General features: G+C 36.5%; 1 protein-coding gene across 2 annotated transcripts in view; it reads right to left on the reverse strand.

Annotated features, from left to right (window-relative positions):
* CDYL (chromodomain Y like) overlaps positions 1-25,143 on the reverse strand; it is a 105,776-nt gene that overhangs the window by 40,375 nt on the left and 40,258 nt on the right. Inside the window, exon 2 of one of the 2 annotated variants that reach the window (XM_062568071.1) lies at positions 14,147-14,813. In XM_062568071.1, coding sequence (XP_062424055.1) covers positions 14,147-14,813 — 667 coding nt within the window. Of the gene's footprint in view, positions 1-841; positions 884-14,146; positions 14,814-25,143 lie in introns of those variants that run through there. The other variant, XM_062568072.1, reaches the window with a different exon arrangement.

Below are 25,143 nucleotides of genomic sequence, written 5' to 3' on the forward strand. Positions count from 1 at the left end.
CACACTAACTACATCTCAAGGAGACTTAGTCTTTATGGTTAAGAACAAAAAAAATTTACAAAGTCACAGTTGCAGTAATAAGAAGTTTCTGTATCTTCTGTATTTTAAAGGTAACTTGCTTAGGTAAACAAATTCTCACGTGAATTCTTCAGTCCGTACAAAGGATGTACTCCCACTTTTATCCTTAAGAGCTATGCCTGAACATGGTTAAGAATAAAAGCCCCAAACTTGCATTTCTTTTAAACTTCAATTTCTCATTTTGAAAAGCAACTGGGGTCTTTACTATTCAGATGATTTTGCTCTAATTGACCCTTTGAGAAGATTATCCCAAATCATTACTTTCCCTTCTCTGCTACATCCAGTAAAAGTCTTATGTGGCATGCAAATAACACTTAAGTTTCAGCTTTGCTCGGCAACCTCATGTATTTCAGATTTGAATAGTTTTTTTGTTTTCAGGTAGATGCCCAGCACTACCAGCAAGTATGCTTTTGTGTTCCCTCCCTCCTTTTGGGAACGTGTAGTTGAAGATAACTACTTAGAATTTGGGATTCTAGCAGTTTCACACGAAGGAACCATCAAGCTTAAATCTTCCCCTTTAGTCTACATCTCTCTCAGTTAAGCCTACTGAAAGCCAGCTAACTAGCAGCTTAACACTACAGAAAACCTACCAAACTAGCTGGTAAGAAAGAGCTATTCAGATCTCTTTGCACTCCTCCTAGTTATTTTTTCTGAAAAATAAAACTGTGAACGTGTATTTCATGAGAAACTACGATAAAAGGAAAATGAAGGGTTTAGATTCATGCAGTTTTCTCCCTTGAAATTAGCAGTAAAATCAACTTACCTGCTGTGCCAGAGCATCCTACCTTTTCAGAAATGATGAGCCTGTTACTGTTAGGGGAAAGAAATGGTTGGAGCAAGTGAATGGTTACAGCAAACTATATAAATTGGGCCCGCATATGAAAACATATTAAAAAAGAAAGTGATCACTGCAGCTGGCTGTCTCAGTGCTGACTTTTTTTTTTCATTTTTTTTAAGGGAATTTACCCTGTTGCTTCCTACAATGGAGAAGCAGTGAAATGGAGGTAGTCATTTCTCAGCTTCAGTCTCTCAGTTGCTCCCTGATGAGAATAAAAGATATCTGGGAATTTAGTGCTAACTAGAGATCTCACAATTCACCATAGCTAAGAAAAAGCCTTCCTGCACTTCTGAATTATTTTCCCCATTAAGGGAGGTATATAAAACCTCCCTTTTCCACTCCTTCCTTCGACTGGGTCTTCTCTAGTTCTCCTCAAAAGAAGCAGAATGCATACACAGCCATGGATACACCGCAGGGCTAACCCTGTCAATCCTAGATAAAAGTTTCTTTCTATCAATGTAGGTGTACCTTGAACAAAATTTCAACTGTATCATTCTCTTCATAATTTTTCAGCTTGTTACACCACAGTTTGGGGCGTACGAGCTCTTTCCAAGCCAATCAACTAAATGCCCAAGCATTAGAAACTTCATCGTAGCAATGGTGCAGTATTTGATTTGATTAGAACAATCACTTCACAGTGTCTGACTGATGTAAATGAGACTGATTGGAGGTACAACCCAGGACAGACCAATTCTAGGACCTGATGGCAATTTTAGTAATTTTCTGCAAAACCTATGTGTAAAAGAACAGCAGCAAATCAATTTACCCACCTAACCTCACACCCTCCCCCAAAGTTCTCACTTTAAGAGAAGCAATAATACAGTTAGAGCAGAATTATAAAGATACCTGAAAATATCTGTAAATACTGGGCACATACCAAGATACATATCGACCTGTAACAAGATCTATAAAAATAGAAAAATGAGTACATAAATACTATTGTGCAACCAAGAGAGATCTTTCTTAACGGCTGAGGACTCCCAAGGATGCTGAACTACCTACGTTTCCCTCCAGTGGCCTTACCTAATCTTGTAACAACGCTGCCTAACTAATTCGGGTGCTGATCTCTTCTCCTCAGAGAGGGAGAGAGTAGGTGTAGTGTGTTAGGAAGCATACTATCATTCTTACATGTCTTGGACAGAGACCAGAAAAGACAACTAGCACATTAAATGGGGGGGGGGGGAACAAAAAAACAAAAGAACAATAACAAAACAGTGCTTGAGAAACAGAAATAAAGAGTCAAACTGTAATTAAAATCTCCCAAGAATGTAAATACTAAAAAATAAAACAAATTGCAGCAAAAGTATAGAGATGCTAATACTAGGTCAACTATAGACCTGTTGAGTGAGTTTTATACAGATATATCCTGAAATTAATTTTGTGCCTTTTAAATTTAAAAAAAGACAAAAAAAAAAAAAAAAAAGACAAAATGCATTTCACTTTGTACTAATGAATTATTTATGGAAAATAATCATAAACTCGTATGAGAAGAGAACCTTACCTATCCTCATCCTTTCATAAAAGTGCTTATAGTAGTTGCGTAGTACTTGGTAAAACATATTTTGCACAAGATTATCACTGTTATCTTCCCCTTTTCACCTAAAAGTATAGAATTATATGGCATATTTGCATTACATTACCCTTATTAGGCTTGTAATTTATAATATACAATAGTGCAGCAAAAGTTTCTTCAGGTGGGCATTGAACAAACACTACACTTTAACTGCAAAGAATCTGGATAGATGTATTAATTTCACTGGGGGCTAAATTTTACATGCCATAATCTAAAACAAGAAAGATATCAGTAAGTCAAAAATCATACTTCATACCAGGAATTTAAAATATAAAAACTTGAAAATAAATCCGTATTTTATTATCAGAAGTCTCTATCTTTCAAAAAATAACTCTTAGTGATTGCAATTTGTGTATTCTATTATTATGTTAAACAAATCTGTATTATTGTTGATAAACATAAAAGATGTAAAAGGTCATGCAGTGCTCCTTAACATTTCATGCATCAGTTACAAATTTATTCATATATCTTTTTCAATTAAATGACATTTCAAACTGGACTATACTAACAAAATAATAATAGGGAACCCTTAACTACAGCATGATATAGCGAGAAGAATAATTATTTCTTGAAGATGACCACTGTGCCAGACTAAAATCTAATACTATAACAGATAGGACTTAAGAGCAAAATATCTTGACACATTATTGTAACAAACTCATTTTCTTCCTTAAGTTTCAAAACAAGTGGAAAATTAAAGATCAGTTAGGGATACTGATTATTTTAACTTGTATTACTTTATCAGGAGATTCAAAACTCAGCCTTTAATGTTAGCTGGGTGAATCCATACTCGGAAATGTAAGTAACAAAGTCTGACATCTGAAAGTGCAGAGCATCAGTACTTCCCTATGAAGTCAATAAATTCAGTATGTATCCAAATTATCAATTCAAAAAAAAATTTTTTATTTTATTTTATGGAATCTAAAGAGTTGTTGGCATTTAGCATTCCAGAAAGGCAAATAAAACCTTTGAAACAAATATTTCCTCTAATTTCTAAGAGCAGAAACATCAAGAAGAATTAAAATCAAGTTCAGAAAAACTTCATTTTGGAGGGCTTACTTACCCCAGAATAGGTCCAGAATCTTGGCCCATAATAATGAGCAGTTAGCCCATTTACTAAGTTATAGTACAGAATCTTTTGAGAAGGCAAGTTCTCTTAATTACACAAAATATTTTGTATTCATTTTAAGGTTCCCCATCCTATTTTCTTCTGAGGGAGAGTACCACGTATATTTGCTTAGTATCTTAAAAAGCCAGTTCCTAGAAGAACATGAGATAACCAGTATATCTAAATGTCCTTTTTTTACTCTCTAATTTAAAAAGTTTTTTGCTGCTCCACTGTTCATGTTTAGAAAGATCATTTCAAAAAAAAAAAAAAAAAAAAAAAAAAAAAAAATCAAAAAAACCCCCACACAGACACAAAACACTTCCCCTGACCTAACTGACTATACAGAAATCAATAAAGCTGACTGAACATGAAGCACTGTCAAATGTACTGAAAATGGAAAAGAATCAGGAAACAACAACCACTAGCTTTCAATAACATTAATCAAAGATATAACTTCTGTTGATTTTGCTGTCTGATTAATTGCCTACATATACACACAAAGTAAAAATAGATAATTCTTAAACAAAACACAATAATCTGTCATCTTTTATATTTGGGAATAAAAAAAAGAAAATCACAGAACACCGTACACTGTTCAAAATACCCATTTTTTGCTGTATTAAGTTTTTCTCCTTATACTCATGAAAGAAAAAAAAAACTTATCTTCAAATTCCTTGGTGAAAGTGTGTTTCCCTGCACTGCCATAAATACATCTTCATACAATCACTGACTTCAAGAGACGCTCTAGTTGGTTATTCTTTCCATATGTTGAAAAGTATTTTTTAAACTACCTATGTCAATACAATTTTATCTATGGCCAAATGAGAATCAGCTTTATGGTTACAGTTGGTTTTGACTCATTTCTGTGTTTTGAAGAAGTGCCTACTGAATTTGAAACGTGGCCAGAAGTCTGAGGGCTGAGGGCAGGGCACAATCCAAAAAAATCTGTTTACACTTGAAGGGTTTTTCTTTGAGCTTGCTGTCCCAAAACCGAAAGGGACAATGAAAAATAAGTAATCTTTACTCAAAATATTTACATTTTTTGGTTAGACTACCTTTCTCAAAATGATCTCTTTAAGCAGTTCTCTAAGCATCTGTTAAAGGATGTCATACATGGATCTAGAGTAGAAAAAAAGACAGTATCCCAATTCATAACCAGTCCCCTAGAATTTGTTAATAACAAGAAACTGCCTTCTATTTTCAGCAGACATTAAGACTCTATTCTTTCAGTTTCCAGCTTTTTTAAAAAGTCTTACATTAGACTACTTCAATATGTATTATTTATTTGCTACTCAATCACACAATGTTAAAAGTTTCTTTTGAGTCTACAGAAATAAAAACACTTCATGCAGTATTCTTGCGTGTCCTGCTAACAAGCACATGACATTCTCCAGCTATATATTTGATATGCAAAATGGCTCCAGAACTGGGCATATTTGTTGATGTGTGATGAAAAGCAAGTATGTAATGAAAAAGAAGGGAAAAAAAAAGTTTATTTCACAGGCACTCCTTATATGCTGGTGGAAAAAATACCAGTCATCCATAACCCAGAATGTAGTCCAGGTTACCACAACATTAAAAAAAAAAACTAGTTCTGGATTCCAAGGAGCTGCCAACACTGATGGATTTACAAAGTAGGTACCTCAGTAGAAACCAGACCAGTGCTCCACTTCACTGGTTTGTACAGTGCCTATTCTAACAGGACAATGAGTAGAATCTCTCAGTGTTTACACAGTACAAAATTAATTTCATAAATAATAATTTAGTGAACTGTTCCATAATTGTTAACGATGCAGAAGGAGGTCTAATAATCTCTGCATTACAATTTTCAAATATCTCACACGAAGTTCCCTCCATCCTATAGAAAGAGGACTTGCATTCTTTCCAGAAGTATTTTTATACTACTTCTATAAACATAGTTTTTTCCTATTTTTCTTATAAATGCCTACAGTTCTTTTAAATATTCGTTACCCCTTGGCCTCATATATATTGTAGTAAATAGTTCTTAGAACTAAACAGAAGCAATATGAAAAGCTATTAACTTTTTATTTTGAATTTAAATTTCTTTGTACGTCCATTTGTCCTAATTTGCTTAATTCCAGAATAGACATTTCCATACACATCAGCCATTATTTCTTCATGTCTCCATTTTTCCTGCTCTCTAAAATAATCAGGTGCAAGCTTTTCAGCATTCCCTTCGTATACATTATATATATATATATATATATATATATATATATATATAAAGTATCCTCTTTGTTGCTGTTGTGTCATGTTTCATCAATGGCACGTCCAAGATTCTCCAGTTATATATACATTAGAAGTCCACATAGAGATCTCTCACATGGAACTAGCCTGAGAAGACAGCTGGCCAGTCTCTCACATTGAACTAGTCTGAGAAGCAGCTGGCTAGTTTCTCAACTCTTTCTCATTTTATCCCATCTTAAAAACGATCTAGCAATCCAAGTCGAATTCTGAGGGACAACAGTACTAACACATGGAAAACACTATGCCAATACATATTATTCACAAAGTCATTCCACACCAAGCTTGACTGAAGAGAAATAGCAAAGACAGGACTAAGAGAAACCTTGAGAGGTAATTCAGTCCAACATTAATCCAAGTCTTCTCCGAGTTGCCTTCAGCAGGCAACTGCAGCAAGGCACGCAACTCTCACCTCAAGCCAAAAAAACCCTAGGCGCTAGTAAGGAAAATGAGCAGTTTAAGTTATTCTCTCTGTTGTTCATCACTTTGCTTACCTTCCTGCTTCAGTTATGTCAATCTGAAGTTTCTATTTTCTCCTGTCTTAAGTAGTAAATAACTATGTGTTTTTCTGCAAGTTTTGTACCTTTGCGGCTCTTTGCATTTTTTTTAAAATCAATCACTAATAAATATTAATAAGCAATGATTTTTATCAAAGAACCTTATGACATCCTACCCTTAAACTTCTGACTTGATAAATGAAATAAATTTACTGATTCCTCCTATAATTTTTCCTCCTCTTGTAACAGCCTCCTTCCAAGGATGTTTTATTGACTGAAGATTTAACTGTACTCTCATCATATCCCCTTTTTAAGTTGCTAATGTGATCTAGACAAATCTTCCTTGACCCATATTAAAATGATTTGGTCCAATTTTTACACATTTTTGTATCAACTTGTTAACATTAATCTTGCCAACAGGAACACAGAATAACCCTGAGAGCTTCTTTAGCAAACATATATTCTATCTACTTCACAGTCTTATGAGATTGGAGACATTACTTTCTTTTTTGTTTGTTTAACTGAAGCAGCAAGCAAGAAAAAGTTGAGTTACTATGTCATGCATAGCTGCAAAAGACAACATACTTTTTTCTGATTTCAGGTTTCCTCTGTTATTACCACAAGCTATTCTGAAGGCCTACAATTTTAGCAATGATGGGGGTGGGAGTGGGGAGGAAGTCTGATCTTCAGATATTCTCTGTACATAAAGAAGTGAGCCTTGTAAACCGAGCCTTTACTTCATTTTGCTTCATCTATGCTTTTCCAACGCTGATATATCAGGTATGACAAATATGTCCTCAGAAATCACTTTTGTCTCTTGTAGGAAGATGTAATGACTGTTATTGATACCTTTTGAGTAGTCCTTAGAGATTTAGACTCCAGAGATCAGATTCTCAGTTGGTATGAACTGATGCAATATCTGAAAAACTACACAACTAATAGCATTATGTTAACCACTGATCCTGGAGATATAACACAATTTTTGGTGAAAACAGCAGGAGTTTATGTCTAAAGTGAGTATTTCTTGCTAGTATATTAGCCAGAGCTAGTATTAAGTTTTTTTCAGGGACTGAATTAAAACAAGGAAAAGAGTGAGTGAGTCTGTCTGTCTCCTCTCTTTAATGAAAAGCTAGTAAGAGTCTGTCTCTCCTTAAAGGAACAGTTAGACGATATTATAAACTGAGCATGCGAAAACACTGGAAAGGAATGGGACTGTTCTTTCCAAAGTAGCTAGCTTTTAGATCAGTCTGGCTTTGTCAAAGCTGTATGCCAGTCTTCAAACATGCAATACACACAAAAACACAAAATATAACACAATTATGAAGCACCTCTGTTCAGAAGTAGCAGAGGATGGCAGAAAAAGCAAGCAAACAGTTACTTACACCTCATGTTCTCAAGAAAACAGCCTTAAAACTCAAGCAAACTCTGCACTTAAACCCTGTATTATTATTATGATAGTATATTAATGTTGTCCCAAACAATAAAGCCAATATAGCCCTTCACAAGAAGTTCTCGACCCTGGACCAAGACGTAAAGCAATGATTATCTGTACCAGAAACTGCATAAGGAATGGGGACGGGATAACTGATCAATTTTCCCACACAATGCAGACTATCCGGTCTACCATATTACTTAAGGCTTTTGCATTTATATTAAGCCAGAAAATACAGATAAAGAAGAAACTGGCAATGCTTCAGAATATTATTTAAGAGCAGAGAAGCTGAACAACTTCAAAATGACTTACAGGAGTAATATAGATGGAAAGTTTGGTGATAGGTTACAATGTTGCAATACTAATGGGAGTAATAGTGTGAACTCTAAAGAGCAGGTTCTAAGCAAAATGTAACTTCTGAGGTAAAAACACACAAGTGTCTTTTATGGTTTGCTAACTGAAAACTCTTCTGCTCTGAATTAACCATTTGCTAAATGCATTTGCTATACAAAAACATACAGAAATACTCAGTTGAATTTGATAAATACATTAACAAATAATTTCAAAAGCTTACATGGTTTTACAAAGGGTTTTTAATCCATTTCATAGGCTCTTGTTTGGACTATTAAAAATACTTGGCTGCTTTCCAAATCACTCAGTAGAGATCAAGTCACCATCCAAGTGCAATGTACAAACACACTGAAAAAGGAAGTTCCTGTCTTGAAGGCTTTTTTTGGAATAACATTTTACTACCAAGAAAAATAAATAAAGGGAGGGCTGAAAGCAGCTTCTGTCCTTCCAGAATGCTAGAGAAATCTGAAAAAAATGTAACACATCATCCTAATTTTCTTTTAGTTGCACTATGCACTGCAATTCCCCAAGCAATGAGCTTCTGCAGCTTTCCTTTTACCTTTGCCTTATGGGAGGGTTGTACGTACAACATGTGATCTACCAGGAGAAATAATTTGGTTCATGCTGCACACCTTTCTTGACTGCTATGCTATTGCAGGTGACCTGAATGAGTTATGCTGGAGAGGACAGACTTTTCTAGAGGCCATTTTTTGTGTGGCATCACTTTGTCTTCTGTTACTGTAATGCCAACCATTTAGGCACATCAAGGGTGGGAGCAAAAGAAACCGGGAAACTGGAAAACTTGACAGCTGTCAGAAGAACAATTCAAGCAGCCTGCTCTTTGCCATCCTCTTTCCCAAGATGCCTTTAAAAACAGGCAGCAAACTGGACAAATTGCTGTATTGCAACAGCTCAGAGACTTACTGGAAACTTGCAGCTCAAAAACATATCGCGCATGCAGTCAGCTCAGCCACTCAGCAGAGAGAGCCCACAGCACATAGCCACTGTCACTACCACCAACTACATAGTTCACTCGTGGCTAGGATCAGCTTCATGCCCACTTACAAGTCAGGTCAGGCATTACGGTCACGTGAATCAGTTCCTCTTGCCCTAAGGGACGAGAGGACGGCCAAACTCCTTTCTGCACGGCTCAGCATTCATTGAGAACATACTGCATTCCTCCCCATTTCCAGTCTGCTCCACAAGTGCTTCTACACTTGCTTGATCCCTGCTGAGACTAAAGCCACGAGACAGCCAAATAACAGATACTAATTTTCCTTTAGTGTTAGCACGGAATTTTGCTTTCGAAATCTGTTTTTAATCTCAAACTGCTCTGGGTAAGAGAGAGAAGAGGCGGTAAACAGAACTTAAGTTCGACCAGTTGTGTCCCCCTGCCTGGCTTTTCTTTCGGCACAAATATCATTGTTTCCAGTAGAACAATGACCTGCACATAGCACCATTAGCCAGCTTAAAAAAAAAGAAGAAAAAAAAAAAAGATATATTCCAATCATCTTTTATTGTCAAATGCCTCACGCTCCTGCAAGTTGTTCATCTGAACTAGTATGCACAAGGAGGACGACGCTAATGCCACAGGACATACTGATGGTGCTTGTCTATTCTAGCAAAGTGATGTAATTCACTATATTTCTTCTTTTCCTATGTGCCAGTCACCAATCTGCCTTATTTCAATTACAAATCACAAACATATAGCTAGATATGCTTTTCTTGTGTTATACTATGAAGGCCCTTCTACCCCAAATCTCTTTTTATAGAGTTTACTCTTAATTATATCCAGATACTGGACATTGCCCACTTTCTACAAAACTTCACCTTAAACTAAATGAATTCCATTGCTTGGCAAATTCCAGCTGCCCTGTTAAGGTTCTCTCTGGATCACCCAACAGATTCTTTGATTTTTATCAAAGGGTTTCAGCCCTTTCTAAAAGGGCAAGACAACTCTCTAGGCTTGTGCGAGTCACAGATTCCCTTTCTTGTTTCACTTTGTGTACTCCTATTAAATGGCACTTCCCTGGATATTAATGTGGAGCTTAATACACTTAAAAGACTTGCAATAAAATTTCATATTAACTTTTAGTTCGACTTTGATGAAGGAAACTTTCCAAAACTTCAGATGAATCACAACCTTCTGTCTGATATGAGGCCACTTCTTGTCTTGTCTAATTTTCACTAACATGCACTGCTTCTAGGTACAAGAGAAAGCCCTGTTTAAATCTTTTCTAATGATCACAACATTTCAGTTCCTTGTGGTTGTTTTTCTGTTTCACTGATCCATTTAAGGATCACTTCTTTCACTTGTGGTAACAGCTGACACCAGTATCTTTTGAAAAATTGGAACCATAGTCAAGTTTACTCAGTGACCAACTCCCATTTCTTCCACCTAACCACCTTTGAGACTTGTGTTTCACTCCAACTCCATTTTCAAAATGGTGTTTTAAAACTTTTTTAAAGTTTTAAAATACACATTTTCAGTACAACCATTTGTTTATTAAAAATGTTCTTTTGATAACAGGTAGATATTAGTGTGCTGAAACGACCAACTCCCAAAGTAAACATTCCTGTTACTTTATTCCCTGATACCCTGCATATCTGTACCATTTTTTGCTGGTTGTCTTGTCTGAGACCATACGAACTCTGGAGCAAGAGCAGCATCCCGCAAGCTTGCCTCATGAAAAGCATGACTTTAATACTAATATTTAATAGTAACTCCAGTCATGAAGATGGGATTTGACTACACATACAAGCTTTCTTTTTTTCCCCCCTTGTGTACTCTGAAGAAAAATGAAATAAAGAAATCTAGGCTAGAAAGAATACACACACACACACACACACACACACACACACACTAGACTAAGCTCTGAAGAGATTTACTGTCCTGAATTAGGGCTACACAACCAACACAACTCACATAGTTCAAAAGCATTCATTGCAATAATCCAAATATTAGTAACCACTTTCACTGTAAAGTTTTAAACAATTCTTTCCAATATTTTTTTCAAAGTCAACATCTGAATCAGTTATAATTTAAAAATTGTCTGAAAATTTTGAAGTGTGTGCTTTTCTAGAAGTTTCAAAATTATCCTTTCCAATTAACAACTTCTGTTTTGACTAATTGAGTTTTTCCCAACAATAAAGATGTTTTGATAAAAATTTCCTAAACCAACTTAAGTAATAAGTTGTTTTTCAAAACATGCTTTTGTCTTCCTGACAGCATCCTCCATGGGGAAGCAGGAGCTCTCAAAACTAACAGAAGGTGTATGCGGAGGAGGTGGGAAGTTTGGAAAGAATGCTCCAAATGCCAGATCTATCATCTGTATTAGTAATATGTCAGATCTGGTGCGTATGAAGAGCTAACGATGAGGGTAGGAATCTGATGAGATTTCTGCACAACAAATACTTTACGATATATGATCCCTGCAGTGTTGACACTGTTGGAAACGTGATGAGGTGTCAATTTAAAATGGGAGGAATGTCCTGAGTAAGGAACAAAACAGGATTCTGAGCTGCAAGGGGAGGAGAGAAAGGACCTATTTACTACATCTTACTGAATAGCAGTGTGAAGTTAAAAATATGAACAGTGAAGAGTGCAGCTTTAACAAGAGATGGAGAACGTGTCAGCTTGGGAAGCACCAAGGACAAGCTAGCTTTAGGAAGAGGGGCGTCTCTCAGCTCCTCTCTAGAAGAAGATCCACTCTGGCAATCTAGAACTGCTGAGCTGGGCCCCATGCTTCTGTGGCAAAAACATCTGCCAGAAATCCTAAGCAGCTAGAGAAGCAGATTGATGCCTGGTATAATCTAGGTCGGCAAAGTATTTTTCTTCTGTAACTTTGTTTCCAAGTTTTATAATCAGAGAATTACTATCAAGAAATTACCTCAAGAAAGACACAGATGATCATAACCAACTGCAATCTGTAATAAATCTGGAAATAGTTTTTATTTCCTAGCAAACTACACAGCTCAGTTTAGGGTTCGACAGCATTGTGTCAGGACAGAGAGGCAAAATCTCAGTTAGTTTACTTGAACAAAAGTCCCCTCAACAGCAGATATAAGATGTTTCCATCTTGCATATCTTTGGGTAATGACACATTGTGACCATCTCCTTGGCTCTTCTTTTTTAGGGACCTATACCTTAGGTCCACTGAAAATACATGAAAATACAGAAAAGTCTCACATGACTGTGATCCCAAGAGTCAGTAGACAGCTTTCAGTGTTAAATTGTCCAGACAAAAGCCTATGGAAAGCAGAAGGATGTGGTGGCAGTTGAGGGAGTAGTAACAGCTCCATGACATGCAGGCGTATGCACCTCAGATAATACTTTATGTGTTACTGTCATTCCAGTGCGGGCCTTTTCACTTCCACTGGATGTGCCGTAATGGGGCCCTAGCTGTACCAATATTAACAGAATGAAAGGTCAGTGGGAATGATTTACTCATTTGTGGCTAGTGATCTACCCAAGAAGGTCCTTTTGTTTCCTAACAACTTTTTTTTCTTTCTTTTTTTTTTTGGCGTACCATGAGGCAAAAAACCCCCCATACTTTGAAGGCAGTGCTATCAATCACTTCATCAGGAGCAACATCACACTCCAAAACCTGTATTAATTATCACAAAACCATCACACATGTGAGCACAGTCATCTAACTCAACTACTCAGACAACTTACAGTCCATCATCTCGTGCATTTTCCCCTCCAGCTTTGTTTACCTCCGTTGAGATTTACATTCCTTCCTTAGCCCATGCAAAGGCAGAGATATTCCTGGCATCAGTGTGTGCATTACCATGGTTACCTGGTTCTTCTGCAGCATAATGGGTTGGTCTATGACCCCACAGTGCAGCTCCAGGAGAGCGTTCCTCCCTTGTCTGCTGCTTTTCAACCTCGCCTGCTACAGCCCGTTTTTCTGAAAATCTGAATGTAAGCCATAGAGGGGCACCCCGCACAAACTCTAACAAAGTCTTTAGCATATTTTTGTGCTTATATAAGTTGTCTCTAAGCACGCTTTTTGGCAGACCCAGTCTTTGGTTTTCATGCAGTTTTTCCAGCAAGCCATCATCAAAAGCATACCTGCAGATACTACCTCCTGCATTTTGTTTGCAAATGCAATATTACACTTGGAAAAGTAACCTCACAAGTATGCTTACAAGAACATCTATGACTACACAACAACCTGGGTCTGCCATGAAAGAGCAAAGATTTGGGGGATCAGAACGAAGAACATGTAGTCTCAAACGAGGGTTTCAGATTAGAGGAAAAAGAAAGAATGGTTTCCTCCCACAGAAGTAGTTCAGGTTTTTGTGGTGTTATAAATTTTACAGTACAACTTGAATAAACTGTAATCTACTGAGATATTAGAAAGCCAGGCATTAAATCAAAATAAGCTCTCAATTAAAAGTATAAACAAGAGAATTTTAACAAAATATAATGAAATACAATGAAGACAGAATTCAGTTCAGATAGAAGGCATACGCATCTCCACAACTAGCTCAAATTTTCACTGAAATAAAACCTAATAACTTTATTTTCTAAGCAATATCATTCTCACAGGTTTACTCCAGACAATATTTGCAACAAAATAGATGTGTAAAGTATTATGAAGACCGCCTACTCATTTCATTCATCTGTTCCTATCATTTTTGTTTCTAATATACATAAAAATTTGAGTCTTTGACCTATTCAGAGAAATTTAAAGAAATGATTTAATCTTTGGAAATGGTACACTGAATATGTGCACCACACAATGTCAAGTCAAACACAGATGTATCTTATGATGTTTCTGAAAACACAGATATCAATGAATCTCTGTGAGAAAAGCAAAAGCTGGCAATATTCTAAATGATTTAGTCATATAGCTGTGTAAAATAAAGTTGTGAAATTCTCCAGGCTCAGTTTAACGTGGCTGAAACAAAGCAGGTAATTTGTCTGCATCTGAATAGCAAAAAAAGGTCAATCAAATGAAAAATCTACATGAAAACAACCAATTTGTACACTTACCTTTTCCATTTATTGTTAATGCTGATGCGATTGTGGCTGTTACTGGCACTGGTAATTGTGGCACTAATGAATGTATCCTTGGTCGACTCCCCATCCTGGCACGCTCGGCACCAGGTCCTAATAAAGCTCCCACTGGTTTTTCTGCTGCTACTTCTGGTGCTACAGAATCTTCTTGATCCTGTTCAATGTGGTCCATTTTATCAGGGCTTTCATTCTGGAAGCCATCAACTGTTGTCCGGCTTTTAATTGGACTTTTGGGCACTAGGATTTTAATACCTGATTTTGCAAGGTCCATATTTTTCCTGCCAGAAAGAGATGGTGAATTGTTTTTCCGGAACTTCTGGGCAGCAGTAAAAAGTTGATTATTTTTTGACTCATGGTCTTTACCCATAACTAAGGATTTAGCGGATGTCTTTGAAAAAGAACTATTGGTAGATCTAGAAATTTGTTTTCTGGCATTATTTGGAGAGGTCCTGTTTGTCCTGGTTAATGTGCTTTCTTTTTGCTTTTCATTGTGACGTCTGTTAAATTCATGTATATATTCCTCACAATTAACAAGGTGCTGTTCTGGCTCCCAAGTATCGTCTTCACTGTCATATCCTTTCCATCGAACCAAATACTCTGTTTTTCCCTTCTTGTTTTTCCTCTTGTCAACAATTCTCTCTACCTGTTAAAAAGGAAAATGAAGGGTTAGATATGATAGATTTATAAAAATAAATGTGGAGTCAAGTAAGTAACTTGCACAGAAATTCTTTTCAAGCATAGATAAATTCAAAATTACTGTTGTAGTTCTGTACTTCTATATAGTAGCTCCATAGCTTACAGGAAATGCATCTTTTTAAATTTTGTCATTATCTTCTATCTAATATAAGATGTTCTTAAAAAATTATTATATATATAAAATTTATCTATATATATATTCTTCAATAAATATTTTGCATGCACAGGAGTCTGATTGTGACACATCACAGTTGACAATTAGAGTGAAGCACTGGCCCCAGCAAAGCTTTGACATCAGCTTCAACAGGGATGGGATTTCACTCTGCAAATATAGAGAGCATGCTTAAATATGCTGTATAAATACTTTGTTTACCTTACAAAACTTATGAGTTTGATACTGTTCGAATAATTTAAATAGCACAAGGCATACGTGAGAACTTCTTGCTTATCCTGAGCTGTTCTTTGGTTACCAGGGACAATACTATACTGCTCAGAAATCAGGGCAAATACACAGAATTTCTTAGAGGCCATTCTTCTTGTGAAAACAGAGAACTTGAATGGCCGGCGTCTTTGATACACATTCTTGAGCAAATTACTATGCCTCACTTATCTGCAAACGGAGATGATATTTATGTCACAAGTATCAAGCATGATCATGCTACAACTGCACGTGGGACCCAGAGGCTAGAGGAATCCAGGCACTGGGGCAAATCAGGCAGGGCAGACGGCAGCAGCTGCACAGGCAGAGGCGTGTGCCTCGTACCAGAACTCACACCACTTGCGCTAGCCCCACAGGAAGGGAATTCCTCTGTGGAAAGAGAGATGCGAGTGCAGTCTTAGGATTACCACATTTTACCATTTCACTTTTCCTACCTAAACTCCTCCTTTTGCTAAATTCTCCAGCACTTCATTTCAGTTATAGGATTAATACAGTTTACCTTCCTGTTTCTGTCTTTCTTTTGGTTATTAAAAAGAAAAAGCAATGGTGGTGGGGATTTACTGCTTATTAACTTAACTCCTAACCCCAGCACATTTCCCTGTATGAACAAAGATCATTCACACAAACAATGATCACATATACCCAGGATAATCTCTAAAGATTATTAGATATTTGTTTTCAAAAGTGAATTCAAAATCTAAATTAGATTTCATTATTAATCTCAGCAGAAATGTATCTATACATCTAGAACATCATGTGATAGCTTGCAGGTTTTTACCATGCTATCCTATCATTAGGATGTTGCAGAGTTCTGTTTGCCTAGGTCTTAAAACATACAAACCAAAAAGCTGTCACACTAGCTCCATCTTTACCTTGTTACTCAAGTGTATGTTAGTGCTAACTCAACACACTTTAGAGAGTAATGCAAAATAAATTATCCAGATATTTAATATAAAAAAAGTTAAAATACAACTATTTTTATTCTGGCCATTGCACTTTTTAACAGTGTTACTAACTTCTGAAAAACATACAGCTAGAAAAAGATTAAAAGGAACTATTAGATTTTCATGAAACTATATTTAAGAACATCTTAAAAATGCTTCCCCAAATAGAAAAAAGTCACCATGGAGGGGAAAAAAAACAAACAACAAAAAAACCCCACATGTATTACAATGATCTTGCTTTTCTAAAATGGGGTTATTAATTATGAATCTCAGAGAAAGATCTTGGCTACCAGCAGGTATCTGTATTTTCTATCAGGAAATCTTAACAAACTGCATCTATTATCAGACACAATGTTGTACTGATGTCTTCTAACAGTGCAAAGCCACCCATTAAGGACGTGTCCTTTTGCAGTAGGAAGCCATTCTTCTCATTTAAAAAACGCAGACACCTTACAGAGATAACAGATGAACTCCAGGACAGAGGATGTAAAAATCTATTCCTAATCAGATGATTTATAGCACAAACAGGAATGCATGTGGGAAATGCTTATATTTAGCTGTATTGTCCAAGTGTACTACACAATCTACTTTGGCATTGCTCTTTGTGATTAAAGAGAAGATTTTGTTTTAACATTGTTTAGTTCTTCCTGAAGACATCTTATTTCTCTTATTTACAATACAAAAATGATAGCAATTAAGTTGTGATACACAATTTATCAGACGGTTTTATAGTTTTAGTGATAGACATCTTCAATTGCCTCAACTGGATTAGTCTAGCTTCCCTAGGATTACTTGAAAAACTGCTCAGGAATATTCTGCTGCAATACTTCTGTCGATCATTACAGCCACAGAAGTATTTGTCTTCCAAATTTGGGAAGAGAAAACTCATATGCTTCCATAACATACACTGAGTTACTCATCCTGGACTAGTGGAAGATTTAAACTCTATTTTAAGGAAAAAGCAGGGTCTACAAACTTGTGCTTATTCCTCTGTTGTCACCGAAAAAGAAAGCTTCTCCAAGTCATTTATACGCATTTGATGCCCAAGTAATTTTATATACTTTGATACACAGTGGTAATGTGACATGAAATACAATTCAAGACACCTCAAAGCCTTCTAATAGAAGATGCTTAATGACTTGCATCCAAATATTAAAAAGAAAAAAAAACATTACAGAGTGGACAAACAGAGGTCAGTGTTCCCACTTCCTGATGTGTCAGTGATGGTGCAGCCTGAGGATGCAGCTAAGCTGATGGCATAGCTAGCTGTCACCAAATAGCAATATTTTTTCTCTGCCCCTGCTGTTACCATGGAGCTGAGCTGGTGCTTTTCTGATCCTAGGATGAGTTAGTTCAGGGAGCTCTGGCAGAATGCCCCTAAGCAGCAGGGTAAGGGCAAGACCGCATCCTTAGCGATGAGCACGCCAAAAACTCTGGTGTCAACTAGTTCTTGCTTACTACCATTTCTGCAGTGTCCACTGCCTTCTGCCACAGGATAATACTTATTTTTAATTTTAAAAAGCTCTGTGCTGCCAGGATTTGCTGCTAATGTTCATTTTTCAAGTGTAGTGGAAGAACCAAAAAAGAAAATGATGTAAAAAAGGAAAGATAGAACAAGTGTGGAGGCAGTGCATCAGACAAAGATTTTGGAGGGCAAAAGATACGTATCCTAGTTTAAACTTGTTAAATGATCATTTCTCCCACCTGGGGTATTAATCAATGATGTTCAAAAACCTCAACCAGCCAAGAGATTTGACAGAAAAGCAACACACTCTTCAGAGGTATAATCCAACAGTGCAGTGCCCTAATTATAACCCCAAATACAAAAATTATACTTGAAGTTCTTTTTAAAATGGCAAATTACGCTTCCTTCCAAGGATGTTGTAAGAATTAGTTAGTGTTTGCTTTCTCTCTCTCCAAAGAGGCAGATACTTTGATTTCAATTACTTTTATTAACAAAATACATAGCACTTGCACCTTTTTTTTTTTTTTTTTAAAGGGACAATAACACAATAAGGTTGCAGTCAAATGGGCTGTTTGGCTAAATCCATGCCAGGCGAAAAGGGTACCACTTCTAGCCCATCTGCAACTGCTCCTTCCTGTCCTGTGCTCAGAGACGGCAGCTCCTCCCCATCAGCCAGCACAACTTCTTCTGCAATTATTCCCTAGCGTAGTTCTGTCAAAGTGATCTGGCTTAGATATTAAGAATACCTGAGCTAATGTAGACATCCTGAAATGACTGGTTTGGGGAGCAGCCACATACACAGTATTTCTGACACCTTTAAGAGGACTGTAACTTTCAGCAGAGGACAAAAAACACCTATGAGCAGAATGGGTAAAGTAACCTCTTTGCTCTGCTACAGTCAGAAAAAGAACATGCGATCTTACTCTTAGATGAAAGATCTTTAATTCAAGCTAATTAAAGCCAGGATTGAATTCAAAAAGATGTTCTCAAGAGTCTAGAAGAGATTGTATTTTGGGGCATATTTATGAACTCTAAGGCATATTATATGTATGTCTATCACACTTTAAGACTTGAAAAAGTTAAGAGGTATGGTTGTCCCCAGATGGAAAAAAAATAAAATAAAAAAATCCCGAACAGAATGAGCAAAATAAGCATATAAGTAGGTAAGTAAATATTGAAGAGCTCCTGCCTTACTTATCATAAATCCATTTTCCATTCCCAGTGTTCCTCTCTGTGGGAAGATTCTTATGCCAGACTAAATTAATTTAAAATTAACAGAATAGAATCTATTTGACTTCATAGTCTGGTGTCTGTAAAACAGTCCAGAAGGCCTTGTTCTGTTAGCTTAAGGCCATGTTTACATTAGTGTTTTGGTTCAGAGCAATAGTGTAATTTAGAACCAAATCCTTCCCCCAGCCCCTCCCTTCCCACCTACTGTGCAGTGGTTTTGTTTGCAGACTGATTTTTGTACAGGTGATCTGATTTTTTTCTGAAGAAAACTTAACTGGAAATACACATGGCATGGAAATTCAAACCCAAGAGCCTCCACTAAATCTAGTCCAAAATAATATTGCTGTACAGCAAAATGTGTAGATGTAGGGGCCTCAGGACCAACTGCTTCAATCTACTGATTTGCTACTATTGTGCCAAATCACTAATGTAGACATTCGTTAACCCTGACTCGAGCTAGCACAAGTGCAAGTCTTGCATGCTTACTTGTGCTACATATGAACAGCTGTCCTGAATTAAATTAGAAGCAATTCTATGTACAAATGGAACCTTAATAATCAAATAAACACTGCTGACTGCTTATTTCCTCTATAAAAATCTTGTAGAAGTCAACGATAAACATTTCAAATACTGCTTCTTATTGTAAATAAGACAAATGCATTCTACATTAAAAAAATGCAACTGATACATAGCAGCAGCCACCACTTAAAAACAGTTTAGTGCCAAATTTTGCTTAAAGTAAAAGGAGAAAATTGTTTGAGGAAAACAGTTAATAATCAAACAACTTTTTGATTATGTCTGCAAAATATATCCCAAGGTCTGCAAAAAGTAAATTAAAATCTTTTAATGCACACATTTGATCAGACAGGACAATACTTCCAATAGTATATGATTTAAAACGAGGTGTGAGCACTGCTCACTACAGGTAGTGCCAACGGGTAAGTTGAAAAGCAGCTTAATAAATATAGGTTCAGAATACCAAAGCCACAGTACTGCATGTTCAAATCAACACCCCCAAAAAAAAGAAAAGAAAAGAAAGAAACAAACTAGAATGCAGTATAAATGGAATGAACTCCTAGAGTTCATCTTCCCTGCCACTTGCACCAAGATCCAACTTACTCCATTTGCCTCAGTCTGTGAGCACATGTAACCCTGCTGCCACCTACCCCTGGAGCTGACCAATTTGATTAGCAGAACAGAGTGATTGGATTAACAGCTGATGAGCTGCTGTAAACTGAGCTGCACAACTAGGGCAGACGTCTGCAGCACAGGAAGCTCAGGCCACGGCTCCATCTGTATTATACACATGTTGTCCTGGAACTCAGAGCTGTATAAAATAAATACCCATTACATGTGGCCAGACTATTGCTTTTCTGTCAAGTTAGCCCGCAATACAGCTTTCCTGCTACTTTTATGATGGCTCTGGGAAGGGAGAGAAAACCTGATCCATCCTAAGACACGCCGCTACCAGGTTACCCCCCTAGAGTGTCTTCTGGCAACCAGGACCAGCAGGATGCATTTACCCGAGATCAACACTTCACAACTGCCAGCCGCTGGCCTTCTCGACCCAGGGCAGGGAGCCTTACGGCCTCATCCTCCCAGGCTCCTCCTGAGGCAGCAGTTTGTGCAATAAAGTTGAGACAGATTTGTGAGGTGAACAGGAGTCAGACAAAGGCTAAACTCCACTTATACTTCCTGTGGTCGCTCATATCAGCAGCACAATAAAGAACTGTATATCTCAATCCTCCTCCCAAAAGTTAAACCGCTATGTCAAAACAATTAAATACCAAAATCAAGATACTAATATATTTAACCGTAACTTGACATATCAACATGGCAAATTGGAAACTTTAATATTGGGAAATTTCATAAAGATAATCAACATCAATGTTTCTGTACAGGACAGTTAAAAGCATTTGGTTAATTCTCAAAAATGGTATTAGTTTTGAAATTTAGAGACTACTTCACACAGAAAACAAGCAGAACAACTGCTTGTTTCAAAATATGAATTTGATTCCAGACGCAAAGCAGAAATGGTTCCAAAAACACATCCACCTGGGACAAGGGATTAACAACAGAACAGTTTGAGCTATTTTACCACTGGAGATTGTAATAGCACTAAATAAAGATGACAGACTAGAGGATTTGGACGCTTCTAGGGCCAAGGTTAACAAACATGAAGGCAATCCACGAACAGGCCTGACCAGTAAATGTTTGGTTTAGATCTCTGAATAATTAGTTGCTTCAGTCATGAGACAGCAGGGATTGAATGAGGTCAGTAGTGTTGTACACTCTTTATTTCTAAGCAGCACTAGCTATTTCTCCTGAAACCACTGTTTCTCCCTCCCCTTCTCCCCCACCAGAAAGAGTTCATCACTCTAGATGCAGCAACATATGCTCAATCAACGCTTGCTGCAGCCACTGTCTCTTGTTTTCAGATCTCTCCCGTGCTTACAGCTCCATCTGCCTCAGCTATCAAATCACAATATTGGATTTCTGTAGCAGGAAGCCCCAAATTTTATTATGCATATAAAAACCAACAACAGAACCCCCAAACCCTTAGTTTTCAAGTTTCTCAGAATTTTACCACATTTGGAGGATTCAGCATTAAAATGTAGCAAAACTAAGCTCCCGTAATTTCAAAATCCCAAACAGCTGGTCTTGTTGAAATATAGTCATTGACTTTATGGAGTATTTGTTGTGAGCTTTTAAAAAACATCCACCTTTACTGAAGTGTATATATATGTATGTATGCATAGTCTCTAAAATACATCTTCACAGCAGTTTTTGATTTATTCCTTAATAATTGCTAGCAAAGACCATGAAATAAACTTTCAGAACAAAAACATCTTTTCCCTTCATAAATTGCTCAGCTTCCAGTCTTGTTTATTCATAATTTTAGTAGTTCTTTAATCCCAGTCATATTGGTCTTTACACAGCCTAGGACAAGTCACAAGCAGCACTATATCAAGTAGTTGCAGTTAAACTTTCAGAGGTTTTTAAGCTATGTAAAGATCTGATATATAGCTAACTCAAAAAATTGCTAACAAAACTAGATAGCCACCAAGACAAGGAAATGAAAAGTTATTGCAGCTGAAGTATAACTGGACAAGCTATATAAATGCCAAAACTTTCATATATCTGTCCCCTTTGATAGAAAAAATTTATGCACAAATGTGCCATCGTTATTGAAAAAGTACTCATTATTTGCAATGCTCAATGAGATGTTCATGGAAGAAATGTAGCAATCATACGGCAAATATATCATAAGCTAAAAAGACTTTTTGCTCAATATACAAATCCCTCAAGACTTCATAAGCCAAACCTCTTGATGCATCTGTCACTTTTGACAAAAAATTGTTAACTATATTTACTTAGGCTAGTATTAATGATGTTCTTGCTTTTCCACTAACTTGTGTGGCATTGGAATTTTGTCAGAATTGGTACTTGTGAATAAGAAAATACCAGCAAAGAGAAATCCATAAATTAAATTCACGAGGCTATATCTTCATGAGGCATCTTGCTCTAATATCACAGATAATTTTTTTTTAATTGACACCACTTCAAGGCTAGAAGGAACCTGATCATTTTATTTGTTATTAACTTCATACCATTTCTAATAGCTTGCTCAAATGCAAGTTATCTTCCAAAAGGATACAATCTTAATATTAAAAGAATCAAAATTTATGTTCGTCTGATACTTGGTTACAACAGTTCAGTTTCTGTAATTGTTAAAAATCTGTGTCCTACCTCTTAGTTAAATTTGTTCTAGTTTCAGCTTCTGGTTGTTGCTGCTGCTTAGGCTTTTCTCTCCAGCACTGAACAGTGCCTAATTACATAGCATCCTGTCCTCTTACTATTCTGCAAAGTCACTGTAGGCAGCTCACCTCTCAGTCTGCTTTCATAACTGAAGATGATTGAACTTTAACTTTCCTATTAGAATGTGTTTGCTTGAGCTTTCCAATAGTTTCTTTGCAAACTCTTCACATTTCCATTACCTAATTAGAAAGTTCACACCATAGTTACATTGCAGCATTCTAGTATTACTTTCACCAATATCATATACATAGGCAAACTCTCTACTTTTTTGCTAATTAATGCTTTCCATAATATGATCACCCAAGATCACATTAGCCCTTTACTTTCCTCTGGCCAACACACCTCTGGCACTTTTCCACAGATCTATATTTTCTCTCTCTTTTCTTTTTTTCCTCCTTCCCCTCCAGTCTTTATTTTGATCAAAGATCGTCCGTTCTTTTAGACTTCTTGAATACAAATTATACAAGAGCTAACTTTGTGACTATCTGCAATATTCAATTAATATTCTGGCCTACAGGTCATAATTAAAGTTTTAATTTATCCACCGCATAAATTTCTAATCAAGTTGCCTATAAAAATACAACTGTCTCAGTCAAGCTTGTAAATCATCATCAACACTATGACTGATATACTTCCATAGTCTTAACAAAGACAATAGACCAAATAATTTAGTTACTGCATTCTCATCAACACGAGCGCTTCCAGAGAACTATAGCTGCGCCATGTGCCATACTCAGGCTGTACAGTAACTTCCTAGAAAGGCATTTCATGAAGTTTTATGCCTCTCACATTCAAAAACCTGAGCATCACTGTGAATGTAAATTCTTCATGTTCTATATAAACATACTAACTAAAATCAAAAAAAAAAAAAAAGATCTTTGGAAGCCTTTTCCATGGAGAAACATTGTAAGGGAGGGAAGAGGCAGCCAGTCACACAGTAACTGTGCTTTAGAGAACTAATTTTCTGCAGAAACAGTTCAAGATTTACTTCCTCACTAGTCACCACTGATGATTGATGCTAGAATGCCTGCACCACAAATCCCTCCAGTTGTGGTTCACATAGAAATAATCACAGCAAGCTATAAGTGGTACAAGTTAAAGTCTACTGCAGAATTTTTATCAATTGCCTTAACAAAATTTCTATAATTAAGGTATTATACAAATGGTTAGAAAATCCTACTCATCAACTCAATTTTCATGACTTATATTTACAAATAGGTAATATCTTACACATATCATGCACAAAAGCAGAATGAAAATACCTGAAGAGTTATTAAAATGTATGTACAATTAACTACTAGTTATAAACAAACTCCTGCGACAATGTATTGTTACCAAACATGCACTGTTTCTTCCTTTTGAAATAAGAACAAATAGCATTGAACAGGCTTAAAATTATTTCCTTAAATGAGAAAGGCCTTGATAAAAGAGAACTACTAAAACTACTAGCATTTCATTTAGATGTGCATTCTGGGCAGTCAAAGCAATTGCACAAGCATTGCTATGTTATTCTCATTAAGTTATCAAAATTTTCTCATCACGAGTTACCAGAAGATCTCAGCATCACCCACACATAGAATCCCAAAGGAAATTCTTCCCATCTTAAATTCATTAGTAATAGCTATAACTTGGAAAGCAAATTCTGGACCTTTCATTTCAAAGGCAAATATTCCATCTATAATTGTCAAATCCTGCTGCTGGTATCTCTTGACTGTAGCCAGGAAAAGTACAAGCCTCATACTTGTTGCAACCAATACTATCCCAAAGAAAAAAAATACGTAAAACTGAAAAGTGTATTTATTATTGGTGACTATGGCAACATAAAACACAGAAAACTCTTTCAGTCAAATATGCCCATATTTCAGGGTGTGATAATTTGGGAAAAAGTAGTAACACATTAAAGCTACCTCATAGTAAGAGTTTCAACAGCTTGACTTCACTTCACTTAAAAGATAATTCCAACAGAAATAGTCACTTTATCATGCAGCTAGAATAATAGAGTAGCAGAAGAAGAATTCATCAACATTAAGCATCGAGACTGCAGACATTTGCTTTCAAAGCAGGATACACTGAACATTAAATAGTGCTCAATTACAAAGACTCTCTATAAAGGCAAATGACTGATACAGATTCAAAATATTTTCTCTCAGGAGTGCAGTAAGGGGAGAACAGCTCACAGCATAACCATGACCTACTCTATTCCAGAAAGCATCCATATGCTTTTGTTATGGCTAAATAAACTTCAGAAGTGATAACTATAGCAAGGAAGAGGAGAAAGAAGGAAAGAAGTACAGGTCAGTTGAAAAGGGAACTTGGTATGCTGTGGTTAAATTATCAAACGCCACTTAGTTCTGCTATAGCACTTTAATCTATGAGAACC

The sequence above is a fragment of the Rhea pennata genome, chromosome 2, assembly GCF_028389875.1.
Source record: "Rhea pennata isolate bPtePen1 chromosome 2, bPtePen1.pri, whole genome shotgun sequence".
NCBI classification, from domain to species: Eukaryota; Metazoa; Chordata; class Aves; order Rheiformes; family Rheidae; genus Rhea; species Rhea pennata.